Source organism: Eptatretus burgeri, chromosome 2, assembly GCF_056783735.1.
Source record: "Eptatretus burgeri isolate ZD-2024b chromosome 2, Ebu_testis_v1, whole genome shotgun sequence".
In the NCBI taxonomy this organism is placed as follows: domain Eukaryota; kingdom Metazoa; phylum Chordata; class Myxini; order Myxiniformes; family Myxinidae; genus Eptatretus; species Eptatretus burgeri.
This window is the reverse complement of record NC_140962.1, coordinates 17440177-17454491: the sequence shown is the minus strand read 5'-3', so window position 1 is coordinate 17454491 and position 14315 is coordinate 17440177. Positions and strand designations below refer to the sequence as shown.

The 14315-nt window shown below is 42.1% G+C and overlaps 1 protein-coding gene across 4 annotated transcripts in view; it reads left to right on the top strand.

The window, feature by feature from the left end:
- The window catches only part of ZMYND11 (zinc finger MYND-type containing 11), an 89257-nt gene that overhangs the window by 34135 nt on the left and 40807 nt on the right, over nt 1-14315 (top strand). For 2 of the 4 annotated variants that reach the window (XM_085864184.1, XM_085864191.1), the window contains 3 exons: nt 5875-6033; nt 11736-11813; nt 12236-12328. In XM_085864184.1, coding sequence (XP_085720310.1) covers nt 5875-6033; nt 11736-11813; nt 12236-12328 — 330 coding nt within the window. Of the gene's footprint in view, nt 1-5871; nt 6034-11735; nt 11814-12235; nt 12329-14315 lie in introns of all 4 variants that reach the window. The other 2 variants (XM_085864169.1, XM_085864176.1) reach the window with 1 other exon arrangement.

Below are 14315 nucleotides of genomic sequence, written 5' to 3'. Positions count from 1 at the left end.
AATTGCATATCTAAAAACGAATTATTTCATACAGCTAATGAAATACTGAGACTATATGTGGAACTTTTATATGTTAACAATTGAATATTTAATCCTCCTTTCCTCCTCTCCCCCACCCCTGATATATTTGTATTTATTCCCTCTCCCCCACACCCCTGATATATTTGTATTTATTATTGGCTTCCTGCTCACCCCCTACTCCCACACCTGTCCTCAAATGTGGGAATAGTAAATTGTGCAATACACAATACCTTGCCAAGCTGTTTTAACCCAGGGTACCATTTTTATAAGTAGTATTTTGTGTCTTCTTGTTGAATAGAACTATAGCCAGAGAGTTTGTGTCAAAGCCACACAATGCTCGCTTGTTTATACATTTATCGTTTTTAAAAGACTAGTCTAATAATATTTTTTATAAAGCATTGCAGTAAAGTCTGATCCAAATAATTTTAAAGCAACATATGTATTTGTATATTGTAATCAGTAAAAAATAGTGTGGTAGATAAAAACATTAGAAAGGAAAAAAACTTTAACGTTGATGTGCTACAAAAAGTTAAGTTCAAACAGGTCATAAATTTTAAAAATTTGAAATTATTTTTTAAATTTCAACTTCACTGCATCAATAATATACACCAGAGGAACCTCCATGCTAAATATCAGCATCCGAGTACACATATTAAATGAATGGCAAGCTTCTAAATAACTTGCACCAAAAACTTTAACGTTGATGTGCTACAAAAAAGTTAAGTTCAAAACAGGTGAAAAATTTGAAATTATTTTTTAATTTCAACTTCACTACATCAATAATATACCCCAAAGGAACCTCCATGCCAAATATCAGCATCCAAGTACACATATTAAATGAATGGCAAGCTTCTAAATAACTTGCACCAAAAACTTTAACATTTTCACGCTGACGCTCCCGCCAGGGGTATCGCTATAGCTCTCTGTTCTTTGAACAGGCGAGCTAAAAATGGCAGAAGTTTCAAAAAACGTTTTTTGTTTTTTTCAACTGGAACCGAAGCTTTCAAATGCATTCACAATTTTAATCAGAACATTCGATCATGCTTCAAGTTTGAAACCTATACCCATAAAATTGGATGTTTGTGTTAATTAAATCATCTCTTTTGAAGGTAATTAACGGCCTTATTTCATTATTTCCATTATCAGGCACCATGCTCGGCAATGTCATTCTCTGGGGTCTTTAGGTGTATCCTGGGTTACCTCGATGAGGTCTGAAGCCGTCATGTTTTTTTTTGGCCTGCTCAACCATGCTTTGACTTTTGATTTCTTTCAAACAGGCGGCAACGATTTCTTAACGATAGCTTTTTTTTTTCGTTTTTTTTTTTACACTTTCCTCACTCATATAATCGAATGCCTGTTCATCGTTGCTACAAATCACCGTATACATCGCTTTTGTAAATACTATAGTTTTGAAATTCGGAGCTTGGAGGGATTTCCTGCATTATATGATACGATTTTCCACGATCTATACTCACGGACTAATTAAAGTATATCAACAAAAATGGCTTCGGCTTTGAGGATCGGATATTATCCGGACTAAAGAAATGTCGAAATGTGGAGTGAAATCTGATAATTTCAAGAAATAACGAGTCTTATAACTAAGCCTACATACGTATTTACTTTGAGCAAGCAAGGCTATGTTCCCTCCTCCGTATACACACAAGAAAATATGAAATTTCCAAAGCATTAAACTTATATTTTTCTCCTGTTTGGAGAATTATATTGAGAGAACAAAAAATTTAGGAATGTGCCAAAATTAACTAGCTTTATTGAGCTAAATGATTCACTGCTTGACCTCGCCCCCGTCCCCCAGAGGGACTGCTTAACCATAGCGTTTGCCAGATCTGCGTCTATATTTTCGGAGGTTTCGCGAGGTGCTCCACAGGGAATCAAAGCAAATCTGGTGAAAAACGGACATTTTATAATGAAGTTATAGTGCTTGCACGGACCGTGAAGCGATGTACCACGTGACGCATGCCAGATGAGCAGGCAGCGTGGCAGATTATCTGCAATGTTTATTTCACAGGCGATTAAACTTTGCGACGTCTCCAGGGTTGTTCTACGTTAAACAGCAACTCTTTTGTGGATAAAGTCATTATTTGAACAAATTAATTTTATTTCATTAACTGCTGCATGTGTGGTGAAGACAGCTTTAAAGTTAAAGGGATTCTACATGGTATGCAGCTACAGCCTGGTCAGCCGTTACTTATCAACCATTTAATTGGAGTGCTTACTTGAGCACTGAAGCCACTTGCTGAGTTCACTACACTTGATAGCAGTACAGTACGTGTGTCGATCGGGATGTACAGTCAGCATTTGCTACAAGGTAGAGGTACCTGATTTACAAAGGTTACGTGGTTTCTCTTTGTGAGTTTCAAAGCAAAATATATTTGATAACACCCGATTTCCTAGCTGTTTGCCATTTTTTTTATTATTATTATTTTTTGTCCACATTGTCAAGGCTCATATGAGAGGTAACACACAACGCACAGCAAGGGGTGGCCTGAGATAAGAGGGGCGGTAGAGCGAAGGACAAAACAGTGGGGAACAGAGACTTGAGGAGATCTGTGGAAAGTAGAGGGATGCGGTGAGGAACACGGGGTACATGAGATGGACACCACAAAGACTTTCAGGAAGGAAAGCAGGGAATATGAGGGAGGTGGGTTTGGGGTGGATTAATGGGGGAAGAAAAGAGGGTGGTGGTGAATGGCATTTTTGAAGGTTTGTAGGGAAGAATGGGATTGAAGAGAGTGCGGGAGTTTATGCCAAAGGTTGGAAAAAAGAGGAACAAAAGAGTGAAAGTGAGCAGTGATTGGTGATTTTGGTAGTTTTACCAGAATGGAGTTGCTGGCGGACCTTGAGCGCCCTGCATAAATGTATGGGGGGGGGAGGCGGGAGGACGGGTGGGTGGGGGGGGCGAGACGAGAGGAGATGGTGAAGATAGAAAGACCACCGACCTGCCTGTGGTGAGAGAGTGAGAGGCCCAAAGACAGCCTCACCGCGGAAGATACCAATGATCCTAAATGCCTTGGTTTCCACAGCATGAAGCCGAGAATGGTGGGAGGCAGGAGCACCTGCCCAGAGGGGACAGCAGTACTCCATCAGGCTGCGGACGAAAGCTTTGTATGTGGTCAGGATCTCAGGTGGGCAGAGGAAGGACTTTGCACGACGGAGGATTCCCAGTCGGCGACTGGCTTTGGTGCCAGGTTGGAAATGTGGCTTTCCCTGGAAAGATCATGGCAGATAGTGAGATCCAGAAGTTTGAATGAAAGAACATCTTCCAGTGGATTGTTGAGAAAGTAGATGGAGGGGGGGGTTCTAAACGGTCCTTTCGAAGAGACAAAGTGAGTGTGTGATATTTGTCCGGATTGCAAGACATGTTCCACGTGTTGGACCAGTTTGTGATTTTACCCAGATCTGCAGAGAGCGAAGAAGCTGCTGCTTGCCGGTCTAAGGGATGACAGATGCTACGACAGAGGGTGGAGTAATCAGCAAAGAGATAAAGAGTATTTTTCCAGAGAGTCGGAGAGGTCATTGATGAAAACCAGAAAAAGAACACGGTCCAGAATGCTGCCTTGAGGAACTCCAGGTTGGACAGGAAGAGGGGATGAGAGAACTCCATTTAGGGCCACACGTTGGCTGCAACAGGAGGGGAAGTCTGTGAGCAGCCACAAGTGGAGATGGCCTTGGATACCATAGGAAGAGAGTTTAGTGAGCAGGGCAGGGTGCCAGACCGTGTCAAAAGCACGCGATATGTCTAGGGATATGGCTTGGATTTCATGTCCGGCATTGAGGACCTCCATCCATTGTTGGGAAAGCAGAAGCAGCATGTCCAGAGTAGAGTGACCTGTTCTGAAACCAAGTTGATGATCGGAAATCAAGCCATTGGAGAAGAGGAAGGATTTAATGTCTGAAGCGATGATGGATTCCATAACCTTGCTGATGATTGGGAGAAGGCTGATTGGTCTGTAGTTGCAGGGATCTGTTTTTGCACCTTTTTATGCAGGGTGGTAATGTTTGCTGATTTCCAAGCAGATGGCAGATGACTTTGAGCAAATGAGAGGGTGAATAGAACAGAGAGAGGATGAGCAAGAGCAGAGGAGCAGGTTTTTGGGACAGGTGGGCTGATGCCGTCTGGACCGGTTGCAGAATCTGAGTCGAGGTTTGACAGCAAGCTCTCCACTTTGTCAGAGGAAAAGGACACAGTGTCCAGGAACAGTTGGGTGCAACTGGGTAAGGTGGGTACAGAAAGCGATGGGTTTTGGACACAAGATTTTGATGCAAACACCGAGTTTAGGCATTCAGCCTTTTCACGTGCGGTATCAGCAGTGCGGCCATTTGAGGTAAGGGAGGGATGGAGGGGGATATATACACTAGAAACAGATTTGATAAGACGCTGCCAGGATTTGGAGGAGGGAGAGATGTTTGAGAGTTCAGACTTGAGATTCGGAAGATGTTTTCTGGCTCTGAGGGTCGACACACTTGTTCCGAGCTTTATGGAAAGAACTGAGATTACCCTCAGTTGGGTTTGCTTTCCATGAGGCAAAGGCAAGTTGTTTCAGGACAACTTCCTCGCCACAAGCTTCAGTGAACCATGGGCGGGAGGAAGGGTAGGACAACTGAAGACGAGAGGGGATAAATCTGTGCATGAGGGAGAGCAAGTTTCTTTGAAAGAATTCCCAGGATGAGTTGATGTTCGAGAAAGTAGCGATGGGAGACCAGTCTGGAAGTTTCATGGCTGCTTGGAGACCCTACCAGTCGGCCTAAGTGAAATGCTGTACTTGACGGTGCTGAGGTGGTTCTCTCATAACAGCCAGAGATGTTTACTTTGTCAAGCACATGGTCAGAAGAACCGATTGGAGCGGATGAAGAACAGCAGATATTGTCAGGGAAATTTGTCAAAATCAGATCCAGAAGAGATGGAGTACCGTTGGTTGAGATCCGGGTTGGGAAGCTGACAGATTGTTCAGTCCAAATGAGTCGTAGAAGTCTTTTGCTGAAGTGCCGTGGCAGGTGAGAGAGGTACCCACACCCAGCCAACTGGCATCATAACAATTGAAGTCACCACATATGAGGAAGATAGAGTTCGGATGACAGGATTGAAGTTGGTCCTTGTTTTCGGATAGTGAGGTGTAAATGTAGTAATGGAGTATCATCGTGTTTTCAAAATTACAGAGCCAAAATTACATCTCTCATTAACACTCATGTCGTCTCCGGACGCGTCGGGCTGGCGTTCGTCTCTGGGCGGTATTTGTAATATGACCAGTAGAAAATGAATTTCAGACATTATTTTGTTGCCATCATCATTGTTGTTCTTTGCAGAAGCATTTTGATGAGACAGTATAAATCGTAATCAATGCTTCACCACATGTCTGCCTTCCCTTCTTCTGATCTCTTGCTGTCTTTCCTTCGCCCCACCTTCCTCGCTCCCCCACCTCTCGTCACTGCCCCTCCCTCCTCTGTCTTTCCCCCTCCACCTCCTCACTCTCCCCCCCCCCTCACCACCCTCTCTTTCTCTCTCCCTCTGTTTTTTTTTCTTCCCTCTCAGTATTCCCGTCAGCAAAGTGATGGGTGATATTTGCTAGGAAATAATATATTTACATCATGCCTCAGTTTTGTTTCAACTCCAAAATTTCATGCATTATGTCAGCATCCATTTTGGATTGTTGTACGACTGAAAATCCAGGGGAGGAGGTGGTGAAAATTAGTATTTATCCATGTAATTTCTGCCAATGGTGGGCAATAGACTACCCAGATAACAGTAAAATGTATGGTCACAAAAGTGTTCATGTTTCGACATCGTAAATCTGCAAAATTTGTGGATTTTTCGTTAATCAGTTGCTATTCCAGCAGGAGGAAGATGAAGACAAGGATTGGTACTGTTTTGAGTGCCAGAATTCCGGTGAGGTGTTGCCGTGTGATGAATGCACCCGAGTGTTCCATCCGAAGTGCCTCGATCCAAACACTGCACCACATGACCCGGACGCACACTGGGCCTGTAATTTCTGCCAGGTATTGCATTTCTAACTCCCTGGGAAAATAGGAAACCAAGTAGTTCAAAGGCCAGCGCTCAAAACCAGAAAGTTGATCCTTGTGATGGTATTTAACATCATGTGCCGTTTTCTCTGTTACAAAAACGATAAATAATAATATGTTGATCAACAAGGTAATTCTGGATCTTTTGTTTATTGTTTACATGTGAGCGGCTGGAAACATTTTCCTCATTTTCTTTGGCCTGATGACATTTCTCATTAAGAGCCATCTGCAAATTCTGTATCCAGAATTTTAACCATGGTTTTGTTCTTCTCTATTCGGGTGCATCCCCAATCCACCTCCCACTCCCCCCTGGGCCCTTTCCAGCATGCTTTTGTCAGTCACTACTCCCTTCCCTATTCCTCTCCCCAGGGGCTGGTTGATCACCAGTATGACCTGCAAAACCTATAGTTGTGTCACGATCCAAAGTGTTGTGTGTTTGTGTAATTATTTTTTTTTTATCAAGAAGTTGCTTTGTGTGTCCGTGCGTGTGTGAATATACTAGGTCTGGGAGCATGAAGGCAGCCAAGTTGATGCATAGGTGGCATCACAAGTAGTATTTGCGGAGTAATTTGCTTTGATCTTGCTGATGAACTGTCGCTCGAATTTGTCAACAGACTCGTCAAACTTTAAGAGGTTTTCGATACAATAAGATAGAGTGCTGCTTGCTCCCAGAAGTGTACCAAAAGCTTTGGGACCCAGAATTGTCACCATGTTGCTTGCACTTTTTATCAGCTATGGATGAACAGCCGCACGATGATTTTATCGCAGATATCTTGTCTTGTTATCGTTCTCAACGCAAAACATTTAATTTGATTACTTTTGTGACCTCCTCGCTTGTTTCATTTTGTAGCTTTTGCTGACAGTGTTTGACCAGAAGAGCTTCCAAGAATCCTATTCACAGAATGCTGCCAAATCATAAAGGCCTTACTGGTCTGGGTCATGATCATAAAGTGATGCGCAAATACCAAAAGGCTCATGCTGACACTCTATTAGAAGACCTGCTGTCATTGACTGGTTATAACGCAAGCCTCTCATGGGCTGAAAAGGTTTTGTCATGCTTTAATTAATCCTTTCTTGTTTGTGGTTAATCCACTTATTTTGGGCATACAGGCTTTGATACATACGAGTGACCGGCATCTTTTTTTTTCGCCTCCGCTGATGAAGTCGCCAAAGGCATTATGTTTTCGGGTTGTCCATCCGTGCTAATTTTCTCTCTTTTCTCTGCAACCGCTTATCCGATTGACACGAAATTTTCACTAAATGTGCGACTACTCATGTAGAATGCTTCAGTGATGATAATGATGTCATAGGTCCTGCCGTGTGTCAGTCATGTTGTAAAAAAGGAAATACTTTGGACCTCTGTATCTCCAAAACTGCAAAATGGAAAGAATTGAAACTTGGCACATGTCAAGTACTCTCCATCGGAAATAAGTGTGATTTTTTTTTTTGATGATGTCATGTGTGGTTTCGTTATGACATAATTGCATCGGTTGAACGCTTTATCCGATGAGTATGAAAATTTTTGAGGCTCATCTAGGGCTTAATTGTGTTGGGTAAAAAAAAAAAAAATTGATAACATCATCGGTTATGTGGTTGGCAGACTTTTTTTTATTATTTTTTAAACATGAAACCCTTGAAAAATATTCTTCTCAGAAGCAGCTGAACAGATCGAGGTGAAACTTTGCAGTTATGATCACCTATCCATGAGGAACAAAAAGTTCTCCACCTATGACGTCATGGGTCACTTGGTCTGGCAGTTGTGATTTTTTTGAAGGATAAACCTTTAACAATGTTCTTCCCCGGAATGTCTGGACAGATCGAGCGGAAACCCCACACGTGTTTCCAAAGCCTTAGGGATACCAGGATGTTCACGAATAATTGATAGGTCACATGGTCTGACAGCCATATTGGATTGAACGAATATCTTAATTATTTATCTTCAGCCGCTTCTTTGATCGACATGAAACTTCAGAATTATGATTTAGTAGTGATGTGGAATATATGTTTGTAATTTCATCCTGATCAGACGCATGATCTAGTAGCCAGAAGAATTTAGTATTTTGAATCTGACTTCAGGGATTTAAAGCAAACTTGGTTCAAGTATGTGTAATGATGTATGTAATAAGGTGGGCGGAAGCATATCTGTTGACGTCGTGACGTCTAAGAGTGTCATTCTCATTTTTGATGTTTTTTGTTTTTTAAACCTCCAGGCAGAAGTTATGTTTTTACCCCTGTCTGTTTGTCTTTTTCGGTCAGCAGGATATCTCAAAAAGTTATGGATGGATTTGGACGAAATTTGGTGAACATGTTAGGTGTATGTGTGTGTCTGTGGCTATGTCTGTCTCATTGATTATTATCTCAATAATTCGGGTTTGAGAAGATGGAACAATGGCCCTCCCAAGACTCGAAGTATCCACGTTCGTTTCTGTGAACGATCGTGATTCATGGCCTAAGTTGTGAAGTTGGGTTGTTCTCAGAGTTTTGTTCTGAGGGCTCTTTTCAGAATCATCACTGAGCCACTGACAGCCTCCAACTGTCGTTTGTTTGTGGTAATGTTCCCAGGGATGGTTTGTAGGATATTTATGAGGTTCTTCTTTGTCATTCCCATTGTTCCAATTTTTACTGGTACAATTTTGGTGCTCTTCAGCTTCTAGGATCTTGTCATTTCATTCTTGAGGTCTTAATATTTGGTCATTTTCTTGATTTCTGCGTTATTTCGACCATTGGTTCCCAAACTTTTTCGCATGACGCCCTCTTTTGGTTTCCACCAAACTCTCTATTCAGCTTTGGTTTCACCAAACCACCCTCCCCCACATTTTTTTTAATTGAAATTAATTTTACTCTTTGTACTCGTATTTATAAACCGTAATATTCACGGGTTTACCACTTGCGATTTTGACTCTTTGTAAACTGTAAAAAAGCAGGAAGAATAACCTCAAATTATGGAGATAATTACTTTTTGGAGATAGAAGGAAGTGGGAGAAGCAGGGGAGTCGGCAGGGCTGAGAATGGGGCAGGCGGATCGGGGGCAGGAGAACTGAAGGGCTGAGGTGGTGGTGGGGGGATCTGTGTAGGGGACAGGAGAGCCAGAACACCAGGTGGTAAAGGGGTCTTAAGGGAACACAAGTAGGTAAAGGGGTCTTAAGGGTCTTCAAGAGTCTCGGGGTCTTAAATGTATGAGGTCTTAAGGATCTTTAAGATCTTAAGGGTCTTACAGGTCATTGAGGTCTTTAGGGTCTTTGGGGTCTTACAGTTCTTAAGGGTCTTTGAGGTCTTATGGCTCTAAGGGATCTTAGGGGTATTGAGGGTCTTCAAAAGACTTAAGGGTCTACGGTGTCTTAGGGGTCTTCAAGAGTCTTCGGGATTTTAACCGTCTTTGGGGTCCAAAGGGTCTTTGGGGTATTTGGGGCTAAAAGGTGTCTTAATTGTGTTCGATGAATTCAATGGTCTTATGGATCTTTGGGTCTTAAGGGGTCTTATCTCCCAAGCATGGAGAAAGTGTTCTCTCAAGCATGTATTCTAATTTCTCAAACATATAAAAAGGTCTTATGGTTCCTTGTGGTCTTTAAAGGCTGAGGTTGTGGATGAAAATATACTTAGGACAACCCCTGGGTTGGACTTGGTCTGTGTGCCAAATTTGGTGGTTGTCGGCCCAGCAGTCTTTTAAAAAAAAACGCGAACAGACAGACAGACAGACACAGACATCTGATTAATATTATGTTTGTGGGGTAGATGGAGGAATTTCATAGGAAAGTTAGGATTGAATAGAGTTGCTCGGCCTGTGTACGTGAAGGAGACTTGTCGATGTAGTTAAGTAGGGAAACTGTGAGCGTAAGTGTTACGTGTCACCACACCGGGGGGGGGGGGGGGAGCGGTGTTAATTACATAGGGATTCAGGACAATGTCCCCCAGTATGTAATTTCCCCCTGTGAACTATTCCTGGGTTTTTACATTTCCTAGCCAACCAAGAAGGAGTTGCGTTTTTATAACCAAAACCACGATAACCAACAAGCAAAACGTGTGGACGGGGCAGAGGCCCCGCCTTCCTGGATTTCGTGTGAACAGTCCACACCCTGGAGGCGGAGTTTGGTTTGGCGTGGCGAAGAAGAAGGGTTGGTTGCGCAGGAATCGTGAGAGATTGGGAGCACACGCACGAGGTCAGCGTGAAGACGGGTTGAGTGTGGAGTAAAGGACGCACGCCGTCGAGAGACGAACGTTGCCAGGAGATGGTGTGAAAGATCAGGGCACGACAAAATGGCTTTCCTTCGACGCATGAAGAAGGCGGCACGATTTATCGTATTCGTGCTGAGGCTATTTTGTCTCGCGTGATGAAGCAAGACGCTGGCCTTTGGCTCTTGGCTGGGTCGTGAGGAACGGACCCCGAGCCTCGCGTATGTCGCCGAAGGGGACGGCAGCCATTCTGAAAAGCAGCGGGTCGGTGAGGACGATCGATGCACGAGAAAGCTGCATGGGGTCTTTGAGCCTTGGTGTTGAATCCCGCTCACGAATTGTCTGACACGTTCGTCTCACTGCGAGAGAGCGGCCGAGCGCCATTTTTGAGGGCGCATTTGCATGTGCATGACGAAGAGCCTCGATCCCACGTTCCATAAAGACCATCTCTGGACCAAGCTAAGTGCCAGAATAAAGGGAGGATTTGCTTTTCTTTCATTTAGTGTTCCCCTTGTATGTATTTAAGTCTGTGTGTGGAGGTGCCTCAATTAGATTTCAATTTAGTTTACCTCACGTTTTTCTTTCATTATTATAATCTGAAGTATTGTCATTGTACACATTTGATTACTGTTATTAAAATTATTATTTGTTTGATTTAATTTGCTTGTGTTTGTGTATCTGTTGTGGGTTGAGTACAACCCATGTGCCTCCGTCCTTTACCGCCATTTCTTCCTGACGTGCGTTGATCTCTGACTGTCTTGGCTGTAAGTCTCCAAGGGAGAATTATTTGGCCATCCGTCCAAGTGGGGGCTAAACCCCCCTGGACACGACAATATTATTTATTTGATTTAGTTAGGCTCCAATTTTGCGTGGAGTCAGGCCAGCTGTGCAGTAAGCCAATGGGTGGAAAACACTGCTCGACTAGATAGGTGTGGTGGCTTTTGGCCGTGTTATATGTCACGTGATATCTGTTAACCAATGACATTGCATACAAATGAAAAAGCCAGAAAAGTGATCTTTAAAGGCTCAGGTGGTGGATGGAATACCCTGAGGATAAACCCTGGATCACACTTGGGCTGTGTGCCAAATTTGGTGGTTGTCTAGTCCAGCGGTCCTTGCAAAAAATGCAGACAGATAGCGGATTAATCTTATTTATTAGATCGATGTGAGTTGGGGCACAACTTGATTTACCACTTCAAAGAAGCTTTCATGAAATTCCTATCATTGATTTCGAACACCATTTTAATGGAGACAGACAGATGAATGGACAGAAGGTGTAGCGTGACATTACCTCCCGAGAACATTAGTGCAGATTATTTAACAGTGAAGTTGAACACCACTTCAAGGAGAAACTATATCCAGTGAAATGCTTCCCATCCATCTGGATGAATTCTACTACCCGAATTGTCTAAACTTGTGCAACAGCAAGATGATCGTTTTTGACTTTGGGAGTTATGTGGAAACCTTTTGTTGATTTCTAAAAAAATACATAACTTGCATGTGTTCAGGTACAAAAGAAGCGTGTGTGGCCCAAGCAGGAGCTCTGCACTTACCTCCGCTTTGTGGTGCAACGTATGAAGGAAAAGGTAAAGGGCTTTTTTTTTCCTGAGACAATATTTGTTTATTTTTACTACTGTAAATGTAATTTCGGTTGTGTATTCTAGTTATAGTGTATCCTTTCGGAGTGGGAGGGGGATTGTGAAGTCCCCCTCTTGCCCCCCTACCCCCGGCTCCCCCGTGTCTGACCACACGGAGGTATGTGTTTAGTCGACGACCTGCAAAGAGGGCACATTTTGAGGTAAAGCAGAACGACAGTAAATAACTGATTTGTATGTGATGTTGTTTTTTGAGTCGTTGGGGTTTAATGAGTGATGTATGCAGATTAACGTTTGGCAAGCCATTGCAGGTTATGGTGCAATCAGTGGTGTTGATTATTTGTTTGAAAGACTTCTGCAAAACATGTTTTTGCATTATTATCTTTCTCAACCCTGTGTCTTCTTGCTTTTAGTCTTTGGATGTGTGGAGACGAGCGAACGAGAGTGGTTTTCACTTGTATCGTCGTCTGGTGCACACACCTATGGACCTGCACATCATTCAGAAGGTGTGCAGCAGGATCAAGGGGGCTATCCAGACTCTTTGTAAGATGTTGTGCTCTGTGGCTGACTGGCCAATTGTAATGCATATATGACGTAGATATTCTATCTGTCTCTCCAATTAAATGCATTTATTTTAAGTGTCTTTTGAATTTATCCATTTATTCCTTCATATATGTATGTGTGTTTGTGTGTGTATATGTATATATGTATGTATATATATATGTATATATATATATATATATATATATATATATATATATATATATATATATATATATATATATATATATATATATATATATATATATATATATATACACACACATGTTGTTACTTTGGAGTAGAGGGAGGTCCAGAGGTAGATTGTGTTAAGAATAATATGGACCGTGTGACTGTGTCGCTTAGGTTCCCCTTGCAATAGCTAGTGACCACTGTATTCGTTTTTGGTGTGTGTCTGTCTGTCTGTCCCGAGCATAGCTCTGTGGGTTTTGATCCGATCCTGATAAAATTTTGGTGGGAGGATTATATCATGATCTGGTTATGTTTTCCTGAGAATGGGCGTGGTGTACCCATTATGGGTGGAGCCACGCCCAAAAAACGTGTAGCCGATTTCAATTTGCATCTTATCCAAGGGGGTTTGTCGAATCTGGCAGGGGTTTCGGCATTTGGTTAGCCCAATGGCACCTGCATAGCCCCATGGAGCTCGATTTTTCATTTTCGTCCTAAGGTCAAGGTCACAAGGTCACAAACTTAGAAAATTGCGAATTTTGACATAAAAGTCATACGACCGCCCAAACTTTGAGAGCTTGGATGACAATATTTTTTATGCATAATCTTGAGGTCATTCCCCACCTAAAGTCTTGAAACCATTTTGCTCTATCTCGAACACCTTGCCCGTGGCGCCCCCTTCAAGTTTGTTTTTACGCTGATTTCATCAAAGTATGGATAATCCGAGGAGTGTGAAATGCCATATAGCCTATATGACGTTATATTGTTCCTGGAATGTTCCAGAGGAAGTTTTGCACCAAAGGTCATAATCCTTGACCTTTGACCTTTAAAGTTCACAAAGGTCAAATTTTCAAAGTTGTGGGAATCGAACCGGGTTTTCGACCTTCTTCGACGAACTAACTCCAATAAGCTATAGCATGTATCCTGTTTCCTTATTTTAATGTCCACAACATTGTTTTGTGTCCTTTTAAGGTTATGCAAAGGTCAAATTTTGAAAGTTGTTGAACGAAACCGGGTTTTCGACATTTTGCAGCTAATAACCTGTCACTCATACCACATCATGTTGATCATTTTATAACTTGGTCAAACATTATCACATTGTCTCATCCTTGACTTCTGAAACAATGTACATCGTCAAATACCTCTCGTGAACCATTGCCGTCTCCAGACTTTTTTATTTTTATTTTTTTCCTTTTGAGTGTCTGGTCTGTTCCAGTTATTTATTATTAGCATATTATCTCCCTTCCCATATTCCTTTTAATAAACCATTTATTTTTGTAAAGAAATGTCCTCTCACCCTTTTGCCTTCACATGTGTTTCTCAAGCAGGTTCAGCTTCATTTGGCTGAACCTTGGGGAATCATAATAGCTGATATTGAACGCAGTAACATGAAAATCGTTTTGGTCCCTCATGGGGTCTGATACCCAAAAACATATTTTTGCCATCGATGTATGCATGCATATAGAGTATTGTGCAAAAATTTGTGTTACTCCATTAATATCCATACTTCAGGGTAAATTAATCAAATTATCAGTGATGAGAGTCATGTGTGTGCATTATTGTGAATTAACAGCCTTTATAAATGTGTGTGAAAGAAACCGATGCTATGAAAATTCATTTTATCAGATCCGTCATCCTATAAAAGTTAATTTTATAGTATCGGTCAATACTTTGTGTGTCCGTCCTTTGCCTTCTTGAGTACCATCACTCTTTTACCCATGCTTTCTGTATATGATTGAAGCACTCTTAAAGGAATATTGTGCC